The sequence below is a fragment of the Alosa sapidissima genome, chromosome 14, assembly GCF_018492685.1.
Source record: "Alosa sapidissima isolate fAloSap1 chromosome 14, fAloSap1.pri, whole genome shotgun sequence".
Classification (NCBI taxonomy): domain Eukaryota; kingdom Metazoa; phylum Chordata; class Actinopteri; order Clupeiformes; family Clupeidae; genus Alosa; species Alosa sapidissima.
The window spans coordinates 18,660,862-18,687,775 of NC_055970.1; the positions used below are offsets into that span (position 1 = coordinate 18,660,862).

The following is a 26,914-nucleotide window of genomic DNA, read 5'->3' on the forward strand; positions in this document are numbered from 1 at the left end:
GTGAAAATGCTGTAGGGGGTTCCAGTAGATTTACTTTAATTAATCATAAATAGAGCAAAAAAGGAATCGATCTATGAACATGCTGTTATGGTGACAACCAAAATGGATCGCAGTAAGACTTCTCAGAAAGGAAAGTGCTCTCAATAGCAATAGTCTAGCCTGGGAGAACCAAGATGAACCTGCTGTAGTCTGTAGCTTTTTAGTATGGATGCTCTCCTGACACTCCTTGGTTTTCTTACTTTTGCAGTGAAGACAGGCACAGGTAAGGACACATGCCTTAGAGTGAATATCTCTGTATCTTTACGCATATACAGTATGTTTATGAGAATTTGTAGTTGCTTACATGAAAATTCATTCTCTACTCTCAATAGGCCTATTAGTGTTCACAATTGGCTGGAGGTGTCAGTTACATCTTAAATTGCACTTAATATGACATTATTTTGATAAATAAGAATACTTTTTATCACTTATATCAAGAATTAATCAAGCCGTTCTCATTTATCATCAATCAATCAATCAATCATCTCATCAATTCTCATTTATAATTTCATTACTAAGTTTCTGTACAACCCTCCTAACCAACAGGGTCACATTCCTTGGTGGTCTTTGCAACATTCATCATTGGAGATACGCAGTTCCCAGAGTTCAGCGCGGTTGTGATGCTGGACGACATCCAGCTGGGTTACTACGACTCAGATGTGAGAACGTTTATCTTGAGAGGATTTAAGTCAGAGTCTGAGGATGTTGTACTTCAGGAGGACGCCAGTGTGGTCTTTGGACACGTAAATAGGGGCATGAAATATAGAGCCTCAAACCTGAGACAGCGATCCAACCACACGAGCGGTATGTATTGTGCATATTGAGAGTGGGTGTGGTGGCCTTCATAGGTCATTTTTACATTATGACTTAAGGCAAGAGTTGGATCAACAATTACTCATTTAACCATTAAAAAGACCCATGTATTGTACTAAAACACAAAACATAATATGTCCAGATACCTTTGTACCTGTTGTGTATTCTTGAATTTCCCCTGGGGATCAATAAAGTATCTATCTATCTATCTGTATTTGCTTTCTCTGTGAAATATTGTATTGTATCTATCTATTTATCTATCTATCTATCTATTTATCTTTACTGGAAGTATTTTTTTCACTTTATAACATCTAAGTCAATATCAAAGTCATGCTGTATGACTGATTTTAAAGTTAATAATTTACTACAAAGTTACTGAATACCAGCTACTATATTATTGAGTATCCTTCTCTTTTTCCCCCTCATGCAGGCGTCAATGTCCAGCAGAGAATCACAGGGTGTGAGTTGCTGGATGATGACCAGCCTGGTCCAATGGCAGTGAAGGATGCCTTCAACGGGCAGACTGGAGACCATCTGTCCTTCACCAACGACCAGCACAGCTTCTGGAGCCAGTGGCAGTGGCCGGCCATGTGGGATAAGCTGCAGTTCAGCCAGGTGAAGTGGCTATATGAGAACATTTACCAACCCATCTGTCTCAGGACCCTCAGGACATACCTGAGGAAACAGAGGAATCGCGTCATGAGGAAAGGTACCGTACTGGCCACTGTTCGTCATAGCCATTTTCTTTTTTTCCATTTCCTTTTTTTACATATATTTTTGGGCTTTTTTGCCTTTATTCAGAAAGGATAGTGAAGATACTGACAGGAAGGAAGTGGGAGAGAGAGATGGGATGGGATTGGGAAACAACCCGGGTCAGACTCAAGTACCCTTGGGCGCTTGGATTCGTATTTGGTACGGGCGCTGTAGCCAGCTGTGCCACAGCACCCACGCCATAGCCATTTTTCGCCATTGTCAAAGGTACTGCATTATTGCTTATGCACCACTACATTATGCAACTCCTCCACAGTGAAGCCGAGAGTCAGGCTCCTCCAGAAGACACTCCCAGACTCTGGAGGGGCCAAAGTGACCTGCCTGGCCACTGGTTTCTACCCCCGTCACATCAACCTGACCCTGCTCAGAGACGGCCAGCCTGTATCTGACCACCAGATCACTGGCGGAGAGCTGTTACCTAACGGAGACGAGACGTACCAGATGAGGAAGAGCTTGGAGGTCAGCGCAGAGGAATTACAGCATCACCACTACACCTGCACAGCTGAACACCTCAGTTTGGACAACAAACTGGATATTGCTTTGGGTATAACTGGGGTTTTGACATTGGCTCCTTTACATTTGTATTTGTATTCAGTGTTTCTTATATCCATTTATTATGACCGCCGCGCAGCGAAGCATTAGTCAGAATTTTTTTTCTTTTTTTTTTTTTCCCGCATGTCCAAATTTCCGTCAAGGATTCCCGGGACACTGTAAGACCGGGGTGTACACGAAACTTGGTGGGCATGTAACCCCACATGGATAGCATGGAACCTCCTTTTTTCGTTTTGATCTGTAGCCCCCCCGCTGGACTGGACCCCCCGAAAGGAGAGTAGGGCAGACACAGTTTTCTGTGAATATCTCGAGAACCGTAGGGTTTAGGAGGACCATTTTTTTTGGATCTTGATCTCAAAGGGCCATGTCAACCCATTCCATAACCACTCATTTCATGTATAGCGCCACCTAGTTAAAAATTAAAAAGCAAAACATTAGGTGTTTTCATCACAATATCTCTGGCTGACATGGTCAAAACTGCACGAAATTGAAAGTGTAGGATCATTATGACACCCTCCGAATGCATGCCAAGTTTCGTGGACTTTCGTTCATGGGGGGCCTTACAATAAAATAATTTATGTGTACATTTAGTGACCGTACACCAACAAGGATTCCTGAAAGACCGGGGTACACGAAACTTGGTGGGCATGTAACCCCACATGGATAGCATGGAACCATCGCTTTTCGTTTTGATCTGTAGCCCCCCCGCTGGACTGGACCCCCCGAAAGGAGGGTAGGGCAGACACAGTTTTCTGTGAATATCTTGAGAACCGTAGGGCCTTTTTTTGCGTATGTTTTCCTCCAGGGGTCATGTAAACCCATTCCATATGCACACATGTGCATAAACAGATACACACGCACACACATACATTCACAGTAATCCTACGTATGACACATACTTACACAGTAGACATATAAACGCATGCATGCACATGCACACACACAGGCACATAAACAGACAAACACACAAGCACATGCACATGCACGCACACACACCCACACACACATAAACATAAACATGTACACGCACACATGCACACAATTCAAGAATTTCTCAGAATTATGAACAGGCAAGATGGGGGTGGGGTTGTATAAAATGTATATTACATGTGAAATCTATGAACTAATCATGTTTTGGTACTTGTTGTCTAGCAGATACCAGTGAGAATTGAGTGTGCATAATGCAATTCAGTGAGACAGAATCATATATGCCTTTCGGCGTGATTTTTGTGGAGCTGGACTGGGCAGCGGTCATATTTTGTAGCGCTCTGCGGTACATCTAGTTTTAGGTTTTGAATGGACGGGCATATAGTAGGAATATACAGTGAGTTAAAACTGCTGATGTGCTTGTTCAGTGTTTTACTTTCCTGATTTGCTTTTTTGCAGGGAGTGAATGGGACTCAGCAACTACACCCATAGTGTCCACTGCACTGGTGACTGTGTGTGTGTGCCTGGCTGGAGCTGCTACTGGGGTCTTTCTATTGTGTAAGAGGAAAACAACAAAAGGTAAAACAACTGCTACTGTGACTGTAAACTAGCTTTTAGTTTACAATCACTTAGTCTTTCAGACAAAGGTGTAACTTTGGGTTGAGGATTGGAGGGGGTGAGCTTCATCATGCTCTATAACAGATCAGTGGATTTCCTGCCATGTTTAAAACTCACCTGTACCCAGTGTGATCATTATGTAAGCCCTGGACACTTCAATTGTCTTGTTGTGATATCGATTGTTCAGGGGAAGACGCTGCATAAAGTTGAGTCAAATTTTATGTTCATTATTGCTGTGTCCTTTCCTTGTTTGCCCATCGTGGTCTATTGATTTTGTATCAAAGAAGCTGTGAGTGTTCCTTTTGTAACAGCATCTTGTCAAGACTGAAAGAATATTTGGAAACTTAATATCCCGTTTTTCCTCGCTCTGTTGACATGGAAGCAAATTAGCCTGGGTGTTCCCATGCTGCCTTGCGCGCGATTTGATTCACGCTGCTAAGGCAGCCTGGAGACCATGGAGCAAATTTTCGCCTGAGATAGGGAACCAATCACAGAACAGGGGGGAAAGCAAGACGATGATGAGCTATGCACAGACGCATTTGATAGACATCCGTGGCACCCAATAAACGGATCTGGGCATTTTTTTCAAATACGAGAAAATGAACGTTTGGTTCCCAGACCACGTCTCATTGAGAAGTGGTGGCGCTAGCCAGGCTAGAAGCAAATTCTAAGTAAAAACAAAAATATACTATGCAACTGGATGGGAATATAATATGTTCCCATGCCACTGCCTGTTTCCCTCACATGGACAAAGGTCTTTGTGATGCTGTGTTCCGTATCCTACAGCAACAGATCTCTTTTCCGACTAGAATGGGTCACTCTGTCACAGGTCAGGACCAAAGATTCTAGAACAGAGCTTTGTTCTAGAATCTTTGGTCAGGACTCCCTTCTAGCTCCTGGTGCTTATTTACAGAGAAGGCTAATTGTGTATTAGTGAGCCAGAAGATGGCAATGGCTCCAGTCTAACCTACTGGATCCTCCAGAGTTTTGTTCCTTTTTATCTTTCTATATCTGGCTAAAGCAGATATCACACTGGAAACTGGGCATACTGAACAACAGGTGTGTCTTGACCGTGTAATAAGGGGAGAGAATGAGCACAGGGAAGGGAGGGGAAGTTTCTGGAAAAAATGTAGTAAAAGTTTTGTTGTTCAAGTGAATACTTTTTTTTAGTTTGTGTATGTGGCATACTCTAATAATTTATGATTATTCTTGTGCTATATTCTTGAACATTTTGATAATTGAGAGGCACTTTTAGACGGGGCTTAAAATATTGTTTTCTTTTTTTCCTCCTGTGCCTAACTTTCTGACTGACATATATTCATTTTTGTATAACAGATAAGGGATCCCAGACTTCTCTGCAGAGTAACTACACAGCAACTCCAGGTGAGCTTTAAGGACAAAGTAAACAAAGAGTTCAGATGGAAAACCATCAAAAATGAGATAACGGTGGTGAGTGAATGCTCTCCACCACACATACAGTAGTATACGTTAATCAAATAATTTAGCTTCAAAACCTGCTAAATACCACTCTCTTCCTGGTCTGAAATATCGATTTGTATAGGCAAAAACCTACAGGAGCCCGATAAAAAATGCTCATTTAAAAGAAAAGTGGTCAGACAGATTTAGAGGGTTTTGCATGAACTCATGAATTTGTTTACTGATGACATTGCAATAGGGGCGAACGGGGTACGATGAGCATATGGGTATGATGAGCCTTCCCTTTTTTCTAGAAAACCGTAAACATTTTTTTCATGTGACAGCATTTTAAGGAAGAGGGCATCATTCTTTACAATATGTGGAAAGGTATAGCACATGGCAAATGCGGTAAAAAATATATGTGTAAAAATATGATTTTTTGCTCTCGAAGTGGATTTCATTCATGTCCAACCTTTAAGGACACCAATTGTCTTAGTGAATGAACAATGTATCATAAATAAATAAATGTTCTTCCTTAAAATACAGGGGTCATAATGTTAAATTCCCATAGAGACAGGCAGATTTTTATTTTTAAAGGCCAGTTATTTCATGGATCCAGAATACTGTGCATCCTGATAAAGGATGGAATTAATGGCCTTTGGAATTAAAATAGCCCCACATCATCGCATACCCTTCACCATACCTAGAGATTGGCATGGGTGTTATTTCAGTTAGCCTATTAGCTGGTTTGATTTGCATTGAGCTCAATGAGCATCAAACCAGCTAATAGGCTAACTGAAATAACACCCATGCCAATCTCTAGGTATGGTGAAGGGTATGTGATGATGTGGGGCTATTTTAATTCCAAAGGCCAAGGCAACTTTATCAGGATGCACAGTATTCTGGATCCATGAAATAAATGTCCTTTAAAAATAAAAATCTGCCTGTCTCTATGGGAATTTAACATAGGGGTGGGAATACTTATGATCCCTGTATTTTAAGGAAGAACATTTATTTATTTATGATACATTATTCATTCACTAAGACAATTGGTGTCCTTAAAGGTTAGATATTTCCTCATTTTTCACTTAAGGCATTAAGATCAATTTCCAAAAGATGATTTTATATTCCTCTTTTCAGTCAACTTTAGCATGGGTGCCAATACTTTTGGCCATCACTGTATTAGTTTGAGAAGCATTTTCTTTCAAAATGGTGGTTGTTGGGCAAGATGAGCCACCAGGGCTGGAGTAAGTTGAACCAGATAACTACTTGTATTGCATCTGTAAGTTTGCCTTTATTTTGTGACCTTTATGGTTGCTCAGTGTTGCCAAGAGCTAAAGAGACAAGGCAGCAAATTAATCAGACTTATTTAAGTGAATTAAATGGGCGAAATCAAAGGTAAACAGGCGACAACATTTTTTATTGGCCTATGTCTTGGCAAATTGTCAGTTGAATCTATTTGGCAAATTCACAGTAAAATGATGGTGTTTGTTACTATTTGTAGAAATTCAATTATTATTTAAAGAAAATAAAAATGTTTTACATTAAATCTTTGTGTTGGCTCAACTTACCCCACACATAGGCTCATTGTTGAGCCACAAGATCAACTTTATTGTACAGAGCATGTCTTTACCCGTATAAGATATCTAAGATTTGTTGTTTACAGAAGTACTGTAGTAGAACACTTTACAATTTTGTTTGGTGTAAAGATTACAAACCTCTTTGACATGTCAGAATGATGAAGAATGTAAAAAAATGTCTCATCTTACCCCACTCTCCCCTACAAACACAAACATCAAATGAAGAAAAAAACATCAAGTGAAGAAAAAAAAACAACATGCATATTTCACTGATTCTTTTTTGGAGAAAGCTGATGATCTTTTGTGACCATGTTTTATTGAAACATTTCCTTTAAGGGAAGGACCCAAGAGAGACGTCTAGTGACACACATTCTGAGCTGTCATAACATATGGATAACAGGATCGTGGAACATTCATAGGAAATGTTCACAGAGCTCACAACAATATGTCAACAGTCATAACAACTACGAAAAACCAACAGATCTCCAATGGAGGAAAATGTCCCTTGAACAATCTCCCTTCTTTCCTCTGTAGATTCACAGTTTCACATCACAAATCCTCACTGGTGCACACCCACATAAGAGGATTATATAGATGTTATTTTCTTATTTTAGATAGAAAACTACTATATTATTTCAGATTGTTAGATTACAGTTTTTGCCCATTGCTTGAACACTATAGACACATGCTTAGACCAAAGTAACAAAACTTGAAGCTTTTGTTACTATACCTTAAACACAGTGTAACCATACCTTAAACAAAAGCGCTGCACCTTTCTGCAACACATTTGCTCCTGCCAGTTGGTGTATAGTAACATAAATTAATTTATTGTGTGGCCCCCCATGAGCGGAATTCCACGAAACTTGGCATGCATTCAGAGGGTGTCATAATGATCCTACACTTCCAATTTCTTGCCGTTTTGACTATGTTAGGTCACAGATACCTGCGATTACAACACCTCATTTTTACTTTTTTGTGTTTAACTAGGTGGCACTATACATGAAATGAGTGGTTATGGAATGGGTTGACATAGCCTCTTGAGATCAACATACAAAAAAAAAATGGTCCTCCTAAACCCTACGGTTCTCGAGATATTCACAGAAAACTGTGTCTGCCCTACCCTCCTTTCGGGGGGTCCAGTCCAGTGGGGGGGCTACAGATCAAAACGAAAAACGATGGTTCCATGCTATCCAAGTGGGGTTACATGCCCACCAAGTTTCGTGTACCCCGGTCTCACAGTGTTCCGGGAATCCTTGACGGAAATTTGGACATGCGAAAAAAAAAAAAAAAAAAAAAATCTGATTAAACCTATATGACCGCCGCTTCGCTGTGCGGTGGTCATAATAAAGTACACTAGTGTGTTGCTGCTAATCTGAAAGTGTATTCATATGATGCAAGTGTGTGTCATTTTGTCATCAGAGTGACATTTTGACAAAGTATTGTTAGGTTTTGATAGCACATCTACATAGATGTGAATGGTTTATTTCTCAGTGTTTTGTCTTGTGTGCTTGTGTGTAAAGTTTTGGCACAATGAGCCGAGTTTTTCAAAAAGTGTTCAAGCAATAGGCAAAAACTGTAATGCTATCCAGAGTGTAGCACTGTAGCTGCCTGGCAGCTGTAAATGTTGGCTGCAGAAACTCAAGGTAGGTAGCATCAAATTTTTTTTTTTTTGGGGGGGGGTGACTCGGTGACCTCCAGAAACAGAGATCTATGGCTGAAATTCTCCTTTCAGTATTTTGTTGTAACTCACAGATATAAAAGGCAACATATAAACACAAGTGTATAATATTCACAATGTAATATGCAAATTCTAAACTATTACTGCCCTTTAAACTATCACTGCCCTCTTTCATTATTTTACCTGAAGACATAACAACATTGTGGAAAATGCTCAAAGTCTGACTAAAAAATAACTTCTGGAATTGTTTCTTTTTGAAAGTCTTGTCCACTGACTACAACTGACCATTGTTTGGGCTCAAAAACCCTCCCATCATCCTGCTTCCTCCACTGCAGTCTGATGTCTGGAGGCAGTCCACTCTCAATCAGCTTCACTTGACTTGATCTGAAAACCAGCAGCTTTTCCATCATCAGTAATCTTCAGATGACAATCCTGTTCAGATACTTTATACTCTTATGTGTATTGGTGTGATTTGAATTGTAAAGGGATAAAACTTTGAATAATTGGAATAACTAGATGCACCGCATAGCGGTACAAAATGACCACCGCTTAGTCCTGCACATTCTCTCCGCAAAAATAAATCACACTTGTCAATTTGTCTCCATCAACTTTTGTGTATGTAAATGAGTGTGCATGTGTGTGTTTGCTTTTGTGTATATGTGTGCTTCTTTGTGTGTGTGTGTGTGTTCGCTTGTGAGTGTGTGTGTGTGTGTGTGTGTGTGTATGTTGGGGGGATAATGGAGTGTCTGTGTGTGCATGTGGGTGTGTTTATGTGTGTGTGCATGAGCGTGTGTGTGTTTGTGTGTGCATGCGTGTGCGTGCCTGTGAGTGTGTGTGCATGTGTGTGTTTATATGTGTGTGTGCTATGTGTTATGTGTGTGTGAGAGAGAGTGTGTGAGACAGTCCTGCCTTGTAAAAATGTAAACATTTCAACATGGGTGGGTGTACGGTCACTAAATGTACACCTAAATGAATTTATTGTATGGCCCCCCATGGATGAAATTCCACAAAACTTGGAATACCCCCAGAGGCTGTCAGGTTAATCATAAACATGAAATGTGGTGCAGTTCAGAACATCTCAACCGAAGATAAGGGCGATTAAAGTGGTATATTGTTGCATTTTCATTTTTTACTGGGGATTGCAAATTACAAATGAGTGGTTATGGGCTATGTTGATGCGGGCCCTTGAGACCAACATACCATAAAAATGTTGTCATCGTGGGGGCCACGGTTTGGGTAGTTATTTAGGAAGAACTGCATTTTTTGGGCTTCGGGGGGCCCAGCGGTAGCCCCTGGGAACTAACCGCTTATTTTCCTTATTTTAAGTTTAGTGGGGCTACATGCCTACCGAGTTTCATGTTCCTCTGTGTTCCTCGGTGACCCGGGAATCATTGATGAAATCGATGACAGAAAAGAATCTGGTTTCCCAGACATCCAGTACCAGAAGGAAGACATTTGGCTTTTGCCTGACCACTCCCAGGTATCTTCGAAGAAACCAGTCCAGTATACCAGTTTTCATGTAGGCTACTTTCTCAAGTTTGGAATTGAAGCTAGGTCAGAGTAGTTGTCCCTGCATTGTGCCTTGGCTTCTTGATGTCCATGGCAATGTATTTGCCATTACTCTCCTGGTATCATATGACAGAGTTTTTGTGACGAGCTATAAAAACCTATAAAAACCTAAATGTGGAAGCAACAGCTCTACAAGATTCTTTCAAAATACTAACAAATTGAAAATATAACACACAAGAAAACAGTCAATGTCACTGAAACCTAAAGCATTTCCTGTGAAATTACTAACCATCAAAACAAATAAGCTCTCTCGATATGGAACAATTAGCATCGACCCATACACTGATCTCCTTGGCCATTAGGTTCATTCTCCCAACAGTTAATGTGCGATTCCACAGGTGGTCAAGGCCTAAGGTCACTGTGAACCCCATTAATTAATGACATCATCAACATCTCATGATTAACTAGATGTACCGCAGAGCGGTACAAAATATGACCGCCACCCAGTCCAGCACATTTTTTCCACAAAAAGAAATCACGCTGAAAGACCTATATGATTCTAACTGTCTCACTAAATTGCATTATCCACACTCAATTCTCACTGGTATCTGCTAGACAACAAGTACCAAAACATGATTAGTTCATAGATTTCACATGTAAAATTCATTTTATACAACCCCACCTCCATCTTGCCTGTTCATAATTCTGAGAAATTCTTGATTGTTTGTGTTATGTTTATGTTATGTGTGTGGGTGTGTGTGAGTGTGTGTGTGTGTGTGTGTGTGTGTGTGTGTGTGTGTGTGTGTGTGTGTGCCTGCGTATGTGCCTGTGCATGCAAGCGTACATATGTCTACTGTGTGAGTATCGGCTCCCACAAACAGCTGCTTTCCGTCAACGCATTCCAGTGGGTGTTCCCGACGGTAGCTATGCAAATGACTTGAAGTAAAACCGTAATGTGATTGGTTGGTGCCGTCCGTAGATTGGCTTGATTGGCCGGTGCCGTCTGTCGGTGCAGCAACAGCTGAACTCCTCAATGCGAGCAGCGGGAGAAACGCGACGCGACGGACCCACAATTCAGTTCGGCAACGGATCACGTGAGCCCATTTAAAGTGAATGACGGTTCCATGCTATCCATGTGGGGGTACATGCCCACCAAGTTTTGTGTACCCCGGTCTTTCAGTGTCCCGGGAATCCTTGTTGGTGTACGTCACTAAATGTACACATAAATTATTTTATTGTAAGGCCCCCCATGAACAAAAGTACACAAAATTTGGCATGCATTCGGAGGGTGTCATAATGATCCTACACTTTTAATTTCGTGCAGTTTTGACCTTGTCAGCCAGAGATATTGTGATGAAAACACCTATTTTTTTGCTTTTTAATTTTTAACTAGTTGACGCTATACATGAAATAAGTGGTAATGGGATGGGTTGACATGCCCCCTTAAGACCAACATACATAAAAAAGGTGGACCTCCTAGGCCCTACGGTTCTCGAGATATTCACAGAAAACAGTCTCCGGCCACCTACAGGCCAGTTGGTGTATAGTAACATAAATTAATTTATTGTGTGGCCCCCCATGAACGGAATTCCACAAAACTTGTGCATACAGAGGGTGTCATAATGATCCTACACTTCCAATTTTGTGCAGTTTTGACTATGTTAGGTCACAGATACCTTCAATTACAACACCTCATTTTTACTTTTTTGTGTTTAACTAGGTGGCGCTATACATGAAATGAGTGGTTATGGAATGGGTTGACATGGCCCCTTGAGACAACATACAAAAAAAAATGGTCCTCCTAAACCCTACGGTTTTCGAGATATTCACAGAAAACTCTGTCTGCCCTAACCCCACATGGATAGCATGGAACCATCGTTGGATGGATGGATCATTTTTTGTTTTGATCTGTAGCCCCCCCGCTGTACTGGACCCCCCGAAAGGGTTGTATAAAATGAATTTTACATGTGAAATCTATGAACTAATCATGTTTTGGTACTTGTTGTCTAGCAGATACCAGTGAGAATTGAGTGTGGATAATGCAATTTAGTGAGACAGTTAGAATCATATAGGCCTTTCAGCGTGATTTCTTTTTGTGGAAAAAATGTGCTGGACTGGGCGGCGGTCATATTTTGTACCGCTCGGCGGTACATCTAGTATTATAATGCAGTAGGCTAATTATTGTAGTCAGGGATGGAAATTACATCACTTCTTTAACCATCAGTGGCAAAAGAGACTAGTAGTCCGAAAAAGCTATAGGCTATTTGTTCACAATAATTTGTAGGCCTACATTCACATATTGTGTTAATTGAGTTACTGGCTTTTCCTATTATTACACTTCTGCCATTGGAGTCTATGGCAGCCCATAGAATGCCTGGCTAAAAAGTGCAGATTTTTTGGCAGAAAGTTTCGGGACACTCCACTGACCACTCACACTCATTTGTGGACCTCTAAACCCAGCCGTCTAGCGCCACCAACAGGTCAAAATCTGGCCGAAAATTGAACTGCTGGGTTATGAAATTGATGACCCCTATTAAGTCACTTTTCGCCATATTGGACCTCCGCCATATTGGATTTAGTCCAAACTCTACGAAAGGTTTCAGCGGTCACAAATTTCATCCGATTTTCACGGAACTTGGCAGAGATGATCTTCTGCCCGAGCCGCACAAAAGATACTTGTCAGATTTTTCAATTTCATTTTTGTTTGCCCGTGACAGCCAATCAAATATGGCGATGAAGCCACCAAACAGGAAGTGGACAAACATCTAGGTGACGCTTTGAGTTAACATAACAAAACTCGATAGCATTAGTCAGGACACTGTCCCAATCACTCACAGCAATTTTTATGCATATACATCGAACACTCTAGCGCCACCACCAGTTCAACGCTGGACATGTGTTCAGGTGCGTGATTCTTGACTCTTTTGTCTGATTTTCACAATTGAGGTAGCGTCTGAATCCTTGGACCATCCCGAGTTCATCAACCCCTATCTTCACTTGGCAGAGATGATCTTCAGGCCGAGCCACACAAACAATACTTGTCAGATTTTTGAATTTCAAGTTTATTTGCCCGTGACAGCCAATCACACATGGCGATGATGCCGCCTAACAGGAAGTGGTCTAATATCTCGGCTACGCTTTAATGTATGAAGTCCAAACTTGGTACAGGGACTTGGTATCTGATTGTGAGGACGCACTAGGAAATTGGCATAATTTGGCCTCTATAGGGGGCGCTGCAATACAAGAAATGAGCTTGTATCTCAGCAACGCTTTGATGTACAAAGTCCAAACTTGGTATAAGGACATGTTACCTGATTATGATGCAACCTAGGAAATTGGCATCATTTGGCCTCTATGCAACGCTTTGATGTATGAAGTCCAAACTTAATACACAGACAAAGTAGCTGATTGTGAGGACATGCAAGGAAAGTGGTCTCATTTGGCCTCTAGGCGTACTGTAATAGACAAATTGAGCTCACATCACAGCAACTCTTTGGTGTATGAAGTCCAGGGACATGGTAGCTGATTCTGAGAATGCACAAGGACATTGGTGTAATTTGCGCCTCCAGGGGCACTATAACAAAGTAAATGAGCTTATTTCTCAGCCATTCTTTATCCAATTGCAATCAAAACTTGCTGTGAGTGCTTGCTCATGCCATGGCAACTCCATTCCTGCTATAGCGCACTGCTTGGCTCCCACATTGCTGCTTGCAGCTATATTTTGTTATATGGTCTTTTGGGCCCCCACCGTCATCTTCAAGGCAACGCTGCCTGGAAGGCGCTAGGGTTAGGCAAGGGTTAAGGTTAAGGTTAGGATTAGGTGCCTTGAAGTTGACAGTGGCAGCGCTGCCTTGAAGTCGACGGAGGGAGCCCAAAAGACCATCAAGTTGTTAATTTGCGCATTCCCCCCACTCCATTAGGCCTCTGTTCATTAAGCGGAGTCCGACTGAGGCTCATTCAAAGCCTAATGTTAAAAGTTCACAATCAAGAGTCGTTCCTCTTTGGTGGAATTAATGTGGTGGCAGAAACAGCCCCCACCCTTACACTGAACAAAGTCAATCAACACTGTTCTGCTCACCTACCTCATGTGTACTTCAATCTTACAGTTACAGTATTGTTATTATCATTGCACTGAACTGCCTTGCATTATATTTATATTTATATTTAATCTTAAATCTCAGTCTATACTGATATTCCACTATTTCCACCCTCTTTTCAACTGTATATTACATCTTGCCTGTGTCTGTTGAGGTGTCCACGACTTGGCAACCTTGCAGGGACATTGCATTACTCTATACCACCCATAGTGTCTATTTATTTATAACTAGAATGATTGATTGACTGATGCAAGCTGGCTATCCAGCTAGTTCATTGTTCGTTGCTACTATCTATCGCGACTGCTGTGTAGTTTGCCCAAGATTAACGTTAGTCTCGATTTGGTTTAAGGCAACCGGTTAAGCTTAGGAATTGTCCACACGACAACGCATGATGATGATTTTCAAAATAAAGCACAAGGCAATATGAGCCTTTCAACTGCAAATGTATAGACTGTATTTATTCTTATAGGCATACATAGCCATATTCTACTGCCCTTCATTCTATTCTTACTGTTCTGTTTTTATTTGTTTACTCTTTTTATGGTTTTTATTTTTATTCTTATATGTTGAGTGTGTTGTACTTTGAGAGCAAAGACTGGAGTCAAATTCCTTGTTTGTTTACGCAAATCTGGCCAATAAAACTGATTCTGATTAGTCTGATTCTGATTAGTGCTCTGCATTCTAGTAGTTTTGGGACTTTCAAGACTTATCTACGGAGCCCGGGAGAGCTCACTCTAAGTGATATTTTTTCTGGTCGTGATAATTTTGTGAGCACGTTTTCCTTTAAATGAGCCCTCGAATAAATAAAACGTGAGCACGTTTTCCTTTAATTGAGCCCTCGAATTAATACAACGTGACCCGTTGTAGGCCTAAATTGAGCTTTCGAAATATGTATTTCGTGCTCACATTTAGTAATTCCCGACATTGACCGGTTTCCACTATCTCCTAAATTGTTGACTTAACTGTGAGGTCTAGAAGTCAATCGAAGCACATCACAGCGACAAGCTCCCAAACAATTACAACACGTAGACCTGTTGGTACAAATAGGCTACTGCGTATTAGTAGTATAGCCCAATACCCACCCAATACAATAAGGTTCCCTCTAGCTCCCGATGGGCCTCACCATATAACCCACGCGCACACCAATGACGTACACAACGAGGTAAGCTTTGATACGGACTATGAAACGGGAGACATAAACAGTGGCGTTCACTCAGCTTCTCAGGCTATGTAGCCCAACTCACACCGTTCGCGATAAACACCACAGCTCTGCATACACTTGGACCTCAACAAACACTCAAAACTTCGGCAAACATTCAGCTGGGCGATGATGGCAAGGGGCCTGTACAAACACACACAATCATCTGCTCTCCCACCTACCTAACGGGGCTATATCCAGGTGCACTGCAATCAATGAGATTCCCTCTACGTCACTACAAGCGACACACCTCCCGACGTCATTCCCGGGGATACCCCTTGACACCACACTATGTTTTTGTGCACACAATTTTATTTCTTCAAGCCCACGTTTTAATTATTCGTGGGTGCGCCCTCGTTTTAGTAAATCGTGCGCTCGTTTTAGTAAATAGTGCACTCGTTTAATAAATTGTGCCCTCGTTTTACTAGCCTATGCACAATTTAGTAAAATGAGCTCACACTATAGTAAAACGAGAGCACAATATAGTAAATTGTGCACACGATTTAGTAAACCGAGCGCACAATTTAGTAAAACGAGCATACGATTTAGTAAAACGAGTGCACAATATAGTTAAATGAGAGCACAATTTAGTAAACCGAGCGCACAATGTAGTAAAACGAGCGCACATTCTCTCAATATGCAAAACATTTTGTGATGACCCCTCTAGGGCTCTATCTGTTTACCTTACATTTAATTAATTAATTTCCTTACAGAGTTGTGGTTTGTATGTTGTTTATATATAAATATATATATATTTTATTTTTTTCATTGTGTTATTGATGTTGGTATTATTACTATTATGCTTAATATAGGTCTACAATAGGCCTACTCTACATTTTTTCCACTTCATTATTTTTGAACTAATGTAGGCCTAATGTTCATAACCTGTAAATCGCTTTGGACAAAATCGTCTGCAAAATAACTACAAAATAACAATGCAATTTTTTTTTTAATTATTGATTGTCGCGTGTCAGTGACGTTTTACAAAACGGCACTGCCCCCAACTGGACGTGGAGTGTGCAACAAAGGGGTCACTGTCCTAATAATTTCCACATTGTATTATTTTGACATTTCTCTGTCTGGAGAAATAAGTAATCTTTTGCAACTATTATTTTGGCGTCTTGGGCATTATATCTGCATTCAAAGGTCTCATCCGCCATGGGTAGGAACACAACGTGCACAGCCACTCTGGTGTGGGGATCTATTTGACAACTCAAATTCCTCATGAATGCATTCTTATTGGGCGAAGAGTGTTTGGTGTCGGAGGAGCCGACCTGCGGGGAGGATGGCTAGCTGACCAAACATACATTGATTAGGTATTAATGTTTTTATCCATACATAGCAGTTAGTGGGATGTTATTGTGTTCCGTATGAGAGCAATATAGGATACTTGCATGTGTAGCGTTTGTTTCGAATTTAAACAAAAGCCCAGAAATTAGCTGCATGATAGTTAGCCTTATCTGCTACATCTAGCTCGCTAGTAAGTTAGCACCACTTCGATATTGGGACCTTTCTACATAGCAAGCTAACATTAGGCGAGTTATCTGTTTTGGCGTTACTGACAAGTTAGCTTCTCTTCACCTAACGACAGCTAAAACTTCATCGTTTTTGCTCAGTTCGGCTAGAGTAGAGTTTATTTATAATTACTTAAATGTTAAATGAAATGTTATCCAATAGCATGATGTACTGTAGTAGTAAATTGTCACAGAGCTGGTAGTGGGAGAGAAGCTAATATATGTTAGCTAGTTATCCAGCTAACTTAGCTAGAAGCTAGCATTTGACTGATGCGAGCTGGCTATCCAGCTAGCAGTTCATTGTTCGTTGCTGCTACTATATCTATCGCGACTGCTGTGTAGTTCGCCCCAGATTAACGTTAGTCTCGATTTGGTTTAAGGCAACCGGTTAAGCTTAGGAATCGTCCACACGACAACGCGTGATTTTCAAAATAAAGCACAAAGCAATATGTGCCTTTCAACTGCAAATGGCATAGTTAGTTGAATTTGGTCCACTCTAGCTCGCGTCAACAAAGATAAGCTAGCCTGTTAGCTACCCAGATAGCTGAAAGGCTAAATGAGTTCGTTGTGTGTTTTTTGTTTGTTTGTTAAACAGTTAGCACAAGCATGTATCATTTGGTGGAGTCTTAATATAACCTGTAGTTGCAAATTAGCTGTCAGTGTCAGTATTTTAAAACACAACGCCAATGACTTAATTCTAGGATGTAACTAGAAACTAGATAGTGCTATTCCTCGGCAACATTATGTCGTTAACGTTATTTGTCTAGTTACCTACCTATCCTGTGAGCTGTCATTCAGTGGGCTGGCCGACTAGGCTTGATACCCTTGCTAAGGTTCTACAAAGGTCCAGTGCCCAGTTGAACCAGTTTGTAATGAGAGAGTTCAAAATGTCTACGCCTACTGAGTTGAAGCATGGATCGGCCCTGTATTGCCATATGTTTTCAAATCTCTCATACATATTGCTTTCACAGCGTCTAGTCATCGGTTCTCATACAATGGGTGGCCTGTCCAAGTAGCTGATGCCATACCAGATATGGACACAAGACCAAGGGGATCTGTCACACATCAGAGACACTGACAGAAGGTGAAAATTGATCACATTCATATTTTGAAATCCTCTGTGATTCCTCTGATCAGTCATCAGACTGCCTTCACCATTGGTGCATATTTATGCTGGCCTACGTGACCCTTTCCCTTCTCTCCTTTTTATGTCTGAAATGATGTCCAGAGGAAAGGTGTACATGATCTCCTGGTGCGAGATGTAACAGGATGCTGAACCATCACTGCAGAAGGAACCCTGAACTTCAAGAGGAGCTGCAGATCCAAGCTGCAGTGGCAGCAGGGGATGTCTACACCGTCCGCAAGATGCTGGAACAGGGTTATTCACCCAAAATTCGGGATGCCAATGGCTGGACCCTGCTCCACTTCTCTGCAGCGAAAGGGAAGGAGAGATGTGTTCGGGTCTTCCTGGAGCACGGAGGTGAGGAGGTGGCGGCGGCATCATTTTGTTAAGATCACTCATTATTGTAGATTCACACGACGTGAGTCACTGTCAGTTGTAAACAGGCTGCCTGATGTTGGTTCAGCAGGATATAAGAATATGTAAGAATTCAAAATGAAGAGTGAGTGGTCAAAATGAAGAGTGAGTGGTAAGATGATAGATAGAAGATAGCAATGCCCAAGGGATCACTCGGGAGGTTTCACTTTTTGATTTACTTGTGACTTACTCTGAGAATAATATACTTTACACACATTTATTTTCTGTATTGGTGTTGTGTCAATGGTACGTATAGGCTTTTTTTTTGTGTGGTACTTGTGGTAATAGACCATAATGTTGTTTTCTGATTTCAGTTTAATAGGAATTCTTCGTATTTGTCATGAAGACCATTCCACACAGGTCATTAATTAGCAGTCCAAAGAATATTTGCTCTGACTAGCTCTTCGCCGTTGAGAATTTTAAGAATATAGTACTACCAAAAACTAATCTGAGGTAGGCTTTTTCCATTTTACAGCAGATGATCGTACAGAATCCAATGAGAAGTTGAATGATGCTATGATAAATAAGCGAACTTCAGTAACCCTCGATGTAACCTTTTGGAACTTGACTGTAGGCTGTGTGAACACATAGGGACGTGTGATTTAATTTAACAGTCAGTACAAGACATAAAAGCCATGTCAGGGATATATGTAAAAAATGGTACTCAATGACTCATTTCCACGCACACAAATGGTTTATGTACACCGACATAACCTGTGTACATTAAAAATGGGTTATGAAATAGCTCCCCTCCCCTCATTGTTTTTGATTACATATCAATGAGGCTACAGTGACTGCTATAATTAGGAAGGTAGGCTGCATTGTTAATCTTTAAGAACATCAGAACCAGGGCCAATCCCACACCTCTGGAATGGTCCAGAGTCGATTTGTCAGTAGCCAAGTTTACTAGCAGACCATTGGTCTATAGGTCAGTTACATTGGTTCAAATTGCATGTAGTCAACTTGTGTATTATTTCAATTACTCAAATAATACTTTGTTAAGGTATTAACTATGCATTGGTTATCTATTAACTGAAAATATTACCTTGCCAGCTTCCTCCCTGTCATGGCATGTTCACTTTTGAGTCAGTTGACAAGACACATTTGCACATTTCTGAACAACTGCTAACAAACCAATCGTCAGATATTCATACATCTCTGTATGATGTTGTACCACTTCACTTTCATCGCACAAAACAGTGGTTGTCCCTCACTTAACAATGATTAATGAGCTCAAAACCATTCATGTATTTTCCTAGCCTATTGTTAATCTATTCAGCCTGGATGATTGGATGAACTAAGCTGCCCCAACCCCCCCAGGGTAGTTTTTTTTATCAGTGCGGTCGCTAATAGCTAGTTGGGATGGAAGCTGGCACTTGGTGTGGTTTGATGTGAAATTGATGAATTGTAGTGATTGCTTGTTGCCACTAGATGGCACTGTGAACCTGCTCTGCCACTCATTCTGCTGTCTCCACATCAGCCAAGGCTTGTTCTGGACTGAGGCCTCAGATGTTTTCATTGCACTTCATTGCAACTTGAAGGTCTGCTTTCTTGGCTAATTTAAATGGTGAATTTGATTTACTAGGCTAGAATTCTACTCATAACTCTTCAACAGAAAACCATAGTGATTACAATACAATTAGTGTATGTGCTTATCTGGGTAGGGTAGTGGTTAAGGAGCTGGGCTAGCAAGCAGTAGCCAGAAATGTTGAGGGTTCAATTCTCGGCTTCCGGCACCTAACCCCGCTCTGTGTAAACTGGCCCTTGTAAGAGCGTATGTAAGTGGCTTTGGTTAAAAGCATCAGCCACATGAGTAAGTATGTAAGGCTATGCTAACACGCATATTTGCTATTTTTTTTGTGAAAATTATTTTACCCCAAAATGATTCTAGGTCTCTTTTTTTTTCTAGGTTTCATCTCCACACTCTCATTCTTCCTCCTGCTCTCCCTCCCTCTCACTCACTTTCTTTCTCTTTCTCTCTGTGCTAAACAAAGCAATAATGAGTGTTTCTTGGGTAATTGAAATAGCAGGACTTAACCTATGGCCTCTCTTTCACACTTTGGTCTTCCTGATTGTTGAAGTGCATTACCAGCATGGCCCATGATGGCCCCTTAATCTCCCATCTGGCTGTCAACTCATCCTGCCTCTGTGTGTGTGTGTGTGTGTGTGTGTGTGTGTCTGCAGCTGACCCCACGGTGAAGGACTTCATCGGGGGCTTCACGGCGCTGCACTACGCGGCCATGCACGGACGAGCGCGCATCGCCCGCCTCATGCTGGAGTCGGAGCACCGCGGCGACATCATCAACGCCAAGAGCAATGACGGCTGGACGCCGCTGCACGTGGCGGCGCACTACGGCCGCGACTCGTTCGTGCGGCTGCTGCTGGAGTTCCACGCCGAGGTGGACCCGCTGAGCGACAAGGGCACCACGCCGCTGCAGCTGGCCATCATCCGCGAGCGCTCCAGCTGCGTGCGCATCCTGCTGGACCACAGCGCCAACATCGACATCCAGAACGGCTTTCTGCTGCGCTACGCCGTCATCAAGGGCAACCACTCGTACTGCCGCATGTTCCTGCAGCGCGGCGCCGACACCAACCTGGGACGCCTGGAGGATGGCCAGACGCCACTGCACCTGTCAGCGCTGCGTGACGACGTGCTCTGCGCCCAGATGCTCTACGCCTACGGCGCTGACACCAACACGCGCAACTACGAGGGACAGACGCCAGTGGCCGTGTCGGTCAGCATGTCGGGCATCAGCCGGCCCTGCCTGGACTTTCTGCAGGAAGTTACCAGTAGGTGTCCCCAACCCCCTGCTCTGTCCTCCCCTCCCCTCTCCCCATGTGCGTTTACCTTCACGGGCTAGTGTGGCCTGCTCTACTGTGTGTATGTGGTTCAGGTGAGGCTTGGAATCTGATGCTGTCCTGTTGGGATGGAAGGGTTCTTGGCTGCTTTCCAGTTTTTCACTTGAAGTATGTATTTCCTAAGGGCGTACAGAAAGCCAGTTTTCATTACATTGCGACACATTGGAGATTTTATGGCTCAGAACAGTGTATCATTGCAGTCTATATGGCATAATGGCAAAATAACAGCCATCAAACAGCAGTGCAGGTTTTTGGCTTTTTGTTTAGCAGCGGTTTGATCAGATCTCTCCGTAATGATGCGGCATGAAAGGCTGGTATGATTGCAGCTTTGGTCAGACATGCGTTGAGCTGTAGGATTGTAGGTCGAGCAGAAAGTAAAGGGAAACGTCATAAAGCTCAGCAGCACTCTCTCGCTGAACAATCGGCCATGTGAAAAGAGAGCCGGCGTGTTACCTGAAGCGCTAATGATTCAGTAAGCACAATGCCTCTATTCCAATTGTTCTCCCTGAACTTTGATATCGAGATATCAAAGCCGCAGTCCTGAGACAGACGCACTCTGTGAAGTCGGCCCCCCCACTCAGCTCTGGACAGGCCGGCACGATCATCTTTCCCCCCTGCTTATTGATCATCCTAACTACCTCACGGGGGCGTCTCCTGTCCTGTCAGCCCCCCGTCCGGACGTCCACGTGATTGACACGCCAGCCTCCGAGCAGGCCGTCCGTGGCCGTTGTTTGGCAGAGCGGCGGACTTGGATATAATTAAGCATTTGAAGTGACACTACACAGGGCCCACAGATGGCCTGCTCAGCTATGCCTTTGTTGTGGGTTTTCCAGCTGGCTTCATTTGTGTGTACGGCCTGTGGCACAGCAAGCAGAGTGTGCTGCCTTATTAACCTGATAAAATGTTTTATTTATTTATTTTTCTTCTTTTTTTTTATACTGTATTACGGAAAAGAGTCCTTCCCATGGTAACTTCTGAACTGTAGCAGATAACAGATAAAGGGAGTTCAGTGGCCTTGAAGTCTGTGAGGCTTGAGAGCTCTCTGGGACAGAGGAGTTTTCCTGGCTGTTTGTCTCGCTGTCTGTTTTCCTTAATTGGATATATGACCTAGGATGCATTATGTTCATTGGATACTTTGTGCTGAAGTCAATCCAAGAACATGCCTCTGAAAGGAGGCTTTAGTTGTTGATGTAACCTGAAATGCACTTTAAATATGTGTGGTCTCTACTGTAATTGAGCAGAAGGTTGCAGAAGGTTTTTGTAGGGATGCTTGATTGTAATATTTTCCTTCTTTCTTGCCTTTTTAGGACAACCCAGGACTTTGCAGGACATGTGCAGAATCAAAATCCGACAGTGTATAGGCCTGCAGAGCCTGAAGTTCCTGGAGGATTTACCTATCGCTAAGGTCATGAAAGACTACTTAAAACACAAGTTCGACAACGTCTGATGGCAGCCAAAACACTTAATGACATAGCGTTGGAGCATTTCTTCTGCTTAAGACTATGCAAACTGTTATCCTTTCTACTCGTGAACTCTGAAAACAGGTGCACAGTTTTTATACAAAATGAGATGAATGCACATTTCTATTTAGCTATATGATTATAAAATCAATGAAAAGTCAGTGAAGAAGTGGCTAAGCCCAGTTGCTGCGATGGTGTGGATATTTATCTGGATAAGTATCGTTATTGACCACTGAAACTAATCAGTATCCTAAATGAAATTTGTACAGGAGTGCAATCAACAAAATTCTGTTCCTCAAGTAGATAGGCAGGTGGTTAATTTTGTGTCATTTCATAATCACCAAAGCATAAGTGTAGTTTGTCTGAATTTCAGTCATCTGAATCAAGTGACCATAGACCAGAGGTTCTCCTGCTCCCAGTCTCAGGAGGTTAGTGCCCTATCAGCAGGGGCTTTCGCTCTTACTCAACACTAGACATTATTAATAAGGTACCAAGAGCTTTATTATTGATGCAGAATGGAATTACTTTAGAAACCTGGACTTAGATCATTCTATAGAGCTCCTTGCTGCTTTGGCGTTAAATAAAAACATGAAAGATAATCTTTGGAAGGGGGAGGGGGGTGTCTGTGAGTGTGAGTGAGTTTGGAGTTTTAAAAAAGGAAGAAGAAAAAAAGACACATTGAAGCTTGGTATAGAAAAGCCTCCGTTTCTGTCACAAATCATCACCGCTCATACGCCTCAGCCATGGATCAGTGATTCAGGACACTCGTTTGTGGGAGAGAGAGCGCGAACTCCCACACTTCCCAAGTATGTGCATCTCTTTACACACAGTTCTGGTGCTTTGTCTTGATATAATTTCTGAGATGGGGCTATCGCATTGTTTTAAGTTTGGCTTGAGCGCTCATTTGTCCTTAAACAGCAAGCGCCAAATCAGCGTTTTGTAGAAAGCAGACATCAACATCATTGTTTAACTTTTAATTTTAAAAAAGCAGCATCTTGGCATAGCGAGTGCTTGTTGTTGAAAGTGGCCAAATGCAATCTCAAACAAACACATGTTTAACAGATCTCTCAGTTGTTTATCCATGTCTAGAATCATTAACAAAGAAAATGTAAATAATTGTCGCATATGTACAGCAAATATTTTTCTAGAATTATTTAAACAAACTCAATTTCAAAAGTGTGTTTTGAAAGTCTCATGCTTTTTTGTCTTGTGTGGCTCATGTATAATTGCTCTTTCTTTTTATGTGATTGTTTGAAGTCTTTAAAGTTAGACATTGGAATTAAGACCATTTTCAAAACTGCGATGTAATATTATATTGTCTTGGGGTTGTTTTCCACACACTAAAAAAGTATATAGGATATCCTTAATATATGTTTTCAGAAATTCTTGTTTGCATTGTCAAAATTGAACAGTGAATTGATACTTTCTATTGGAACGATTTATTAATAGATTCTTTAATTGCATTTTCCTCTCCATAAGATATTGATTTTGTTGAGTATTTTAGCTGAGTCTTTGGCATCTTTTGTGGTGTTATGGGTAGTTTACTCTTTGCCCCCTCAGGCAAAACCCTCTCATGGGACAAGAGAAGCAGTCGCTCATATTTCGATGGTGTTCATAGACTGCGACGGTGCACAGAGAGTGTCCACTCTCTCTCAAGAACAAAGTCTCATTTTGATTTGCTCCCACATGCTGTTGGTAACCCAAACTAAATGCAGTCATGACTTCACAGGTCAAACCCCTTTCGGGCCTTTTCTCACCCCACATTCACAGTCTGTCCTCCGCTCAGAATGGCTACTCGTTGCTGAGTTACAGGCTGCGTTGTGGGGCGAAGTGCCGCGTGTGCGTCTCAACCTCAGTATTCGGCTCGTCTGTCTGCCTTTTGATTTTTAAGACGAAGAGAAAGAAAAAAAATGTGCGAGACACTGGTGACTTGAGTGGGCTCTCCGCATCTCTCTCAGAGACACGTTCGTCTCCACAAGTACTTTAACCACCAGCTGCCTTTGCCATTGTTGTCGCATGAAGCGTAGGATTACAGTGAAATACAGACTTACAGAATGTCACAAGGAGGGAGTGTTCATTTGTCTTACTGCGTTTTTTTTTTTTTATTAAAGTTTAGGCAGTCCTGTGGGTCTATTTGAATACTGCAGCATTTTGTAAGCTTTTGTATGAGGTGTGTGTGTGTGTGTGTGCGTGTGTGTGTGCGCGAGCGAGAGTATTGTGTAGATATGGATGTGTTTTGCATTTATTTTGTGTGCAAGAGCGGTCACGGGGAATGTGTGTTGCTGTTGTAATGTTTGGCACTGCAGAGTTTGGAGGACCTAAGATGGCTCATTTGTTGTCAGGGAACCTAAGAGCTAAGTCGGAAAAGTCAATGAAATAATCCCGCGTCTTCCATGCCATCAACTACTGAATGTACATAATATGCTGTTTGCGGAATTGTTCATGTAAAAAAATGTGTGAATAAAAAAAAGCCTGGCATAATCTTTGTCTTCTAGTCATTTGTAAACAAACTACACACACACTGAAGTCCACAAGTCTGTCTCAACATGTCTCAAATTTCAAAGTGAAAACCTGGGGGGATGTAGATAAGTTTTATTTTTAGAAAACCTACAATTTCGTTAATACTCCTTAACCTTGATCCAAATTGGGCAGAGTGGAGACCCCGTTCCCAAGTGCTTCCTACTGTGAAACCCATCAGACATCCTCCAGCACTGTGGGGCGCATGTGTGGCAGTGTGGTGCGCTGATAAGACCGTTTTATGAATGGGCTTCAGTGTTTGTTTCCTCCTGCTTTGCACTCTCGCTTCCTCCCCTCGTCCGTATCATCACGCAATAAATCTCCGGCCGCGATAGTGATCGTGGCGAAGCCTGTTTCAGGTGCAGTTTCCCCCCTACACTGCCGCTGCTGAACGTCTGCCAGGCTCCTCGGGTGAAGAGCCACACTACACCATGAGCAGGAGAGGCCCATTGTAACGGCTCTAGCTTTACAGCTGGCACTACATGAGGGAGGGGGGGAAAAAACACAACCCTATTCTTCACATGTAGGGGATTGGATGCCTGAAATTACACAAGCTTGGCAGTTTGTCAATATGTTTCATGATACATGGATCTCTTTGAGCAGTGTGTGTGTGTGTGTGTGTGGGGGGGGGGGGGGAGTTCTTCCTTTCTCTCCATCTTTTTAGACCTTCCCTCCCTCTCTTTCAGGAATGTTGACTTACATTGAAAGACTTTTTTTTGTCTTTTTGCTTTTGTCTCCCTGGTCCGTATACCAGGATACTACCAAACTGTGTGTGCCTGTGTGACCCAAGAGCACCAGTGATATACAGTATTTGTGTATTACTTTACAAAAACACAGGGAGCTATCGCTGATCGAATCGCAGGTAACATTACATGATAAAGACAATGGCTTTCCTCAGTAGACATGTAACCTGGCAGACAGCGCGAACAATGTGCCCACTGTTGGGAGCGGCCTGACATGGGCTGGAGGAACCCTTGAGCTGCTCTCCTTTCTCAATGCTAAGCGCAGCAGCATTGGCTTTAAGTTGAGGAAGCCCCACACTTATTATGGTGGATTGTCTTGGAAAGAAAGTTGGAAAAGCCTTGGTGATAGTCTTGTGGAAAGTCACTGGAGGGGGGGGGGGGGCATGCAAAGGGCATTCCATGGATTTTGTGACGTCATGGCTTGGTTTTTTATCTTTGTGACATTTGGGAGATCTGACCACTTATCTTAAGAGCTTTTTTTCAGTGTTGTGTACATTGTAATCAGTTGTGAGGTCTGCTTTGTTCTTTTACATAATGCTTACTCAAATCTTTTCCGAAACATTGCAACAATATTTGTGTTGCATGTAGATATTGTAAAAAAGAAAAGATTAATACATATGGACAAATGTCAAATGTATTTGCATTTACTGCCATTTAACTAATTATTCAGTAATACTAATTTTCCTTTACAGGAATTTATCAGAATTATACTCGTATGTCTTGAACATTGCAGACTTGTATCTTAAAGCACCGGTATGCTGGAATTGATCACCTAATAAGGTATGTTTTTTTTTATTATCTTCAAATTCCTTTTGATGGTCTATGGTCATATGAAGGAGGGCTAAAAGCACACCTGTGTCTCTTTCCACTAGCCTCCTAATCTATGGACAAGACCCAAATTGTTTTTAGCAATGATGCATGATGTTGCCAACTATATCACCATAAGACTCTACTTAAAGTGCTGGCAGCTTATGTCAGAGACAGCTGTGCTGTTGTTGATGTGTGCAATCTTTTTGTATGCCTTTTGGGTAGTTAGTTCACCAGGTTTAGATCAAGAATGCTCATTGCTGGTTTGACATAAGAAAT

General features: G+C 41.9%; 2 protein-coding genes across 4 annotated transcripts; both read left to right on the forward strand.

Annotated features, from left to right (window-relative positions):
• On the forward strand, nt 1–8,988 carry LOC121681382 (major histocompatibility complex class I-related gene protein-like). 2 transcript variants are annotated; one of them, XM_042061093.1, is made up of 7 exons: nt 1–262; nt 586–843; nt 1,283–1,561; nt 1,880–2,167; nt 3,562–3,681; nt 5,056–5,103; nt 8,656–8,988. In XM_042061093.1, the coding sequence occupies exons 1-7, from the start codon at nt 205–207 to the stop codon at nt 8,676–8,678; spliced, it is 1,074 nt and encodes a 357-aa protein (XP_041917027.1). In that variant the 5' UTR covers nt 1–204; the 3' UTR covers nt 8,679–8,988. The 2 variants fall into 2 exon arrangements, with proteins under 2 accessions (XP_041917027.1, XP_041917026.1); XM_042061092.1 differs by lacking the exon at nt 8,656–8,988 and adding an exon at nt 7,053–7,586.
• asb7 (ankyrin repeat and SOCS box containing 7) lies at nt 4,594–25,049 on the forward strand. Of its 2 annotated transcripts, XM_042061095.1 has the most exons (6): nt 4,594–4,779; nt 5,056–5,103; nt 17,684–17,796; nt 17,941–18,192; nt 20,434–21,039; nt 22,416–25,049. In XM_042061095.1, exons 4-6 carry the CDS (start codon nt 17,982–17,984, stop codon nt 22,553–22,555), a joined length of 957 nt encoding a protein of 318 aa, XP_041917029.1. In that variant the 5' UTR covers nt 4,594–4,779; nt 5,056–5,103; nt 17,684–17,796; nt 17,941–17,981; the 3' UTR covers nt 22,556–25,049. The 2 variants fall into 2 exon arrangements, with proteins under 2 accessions (XP_041917029.1, XP_041917028.1); XM_042061094.1 differs by lacking the exons at nt 4,594–4,779; nt 5,056–5,103 and adding an exon at nt 16,199–16,514.
• Nucleotides 25,050–26,914: the final 1,865 nt, after the last annotated feature.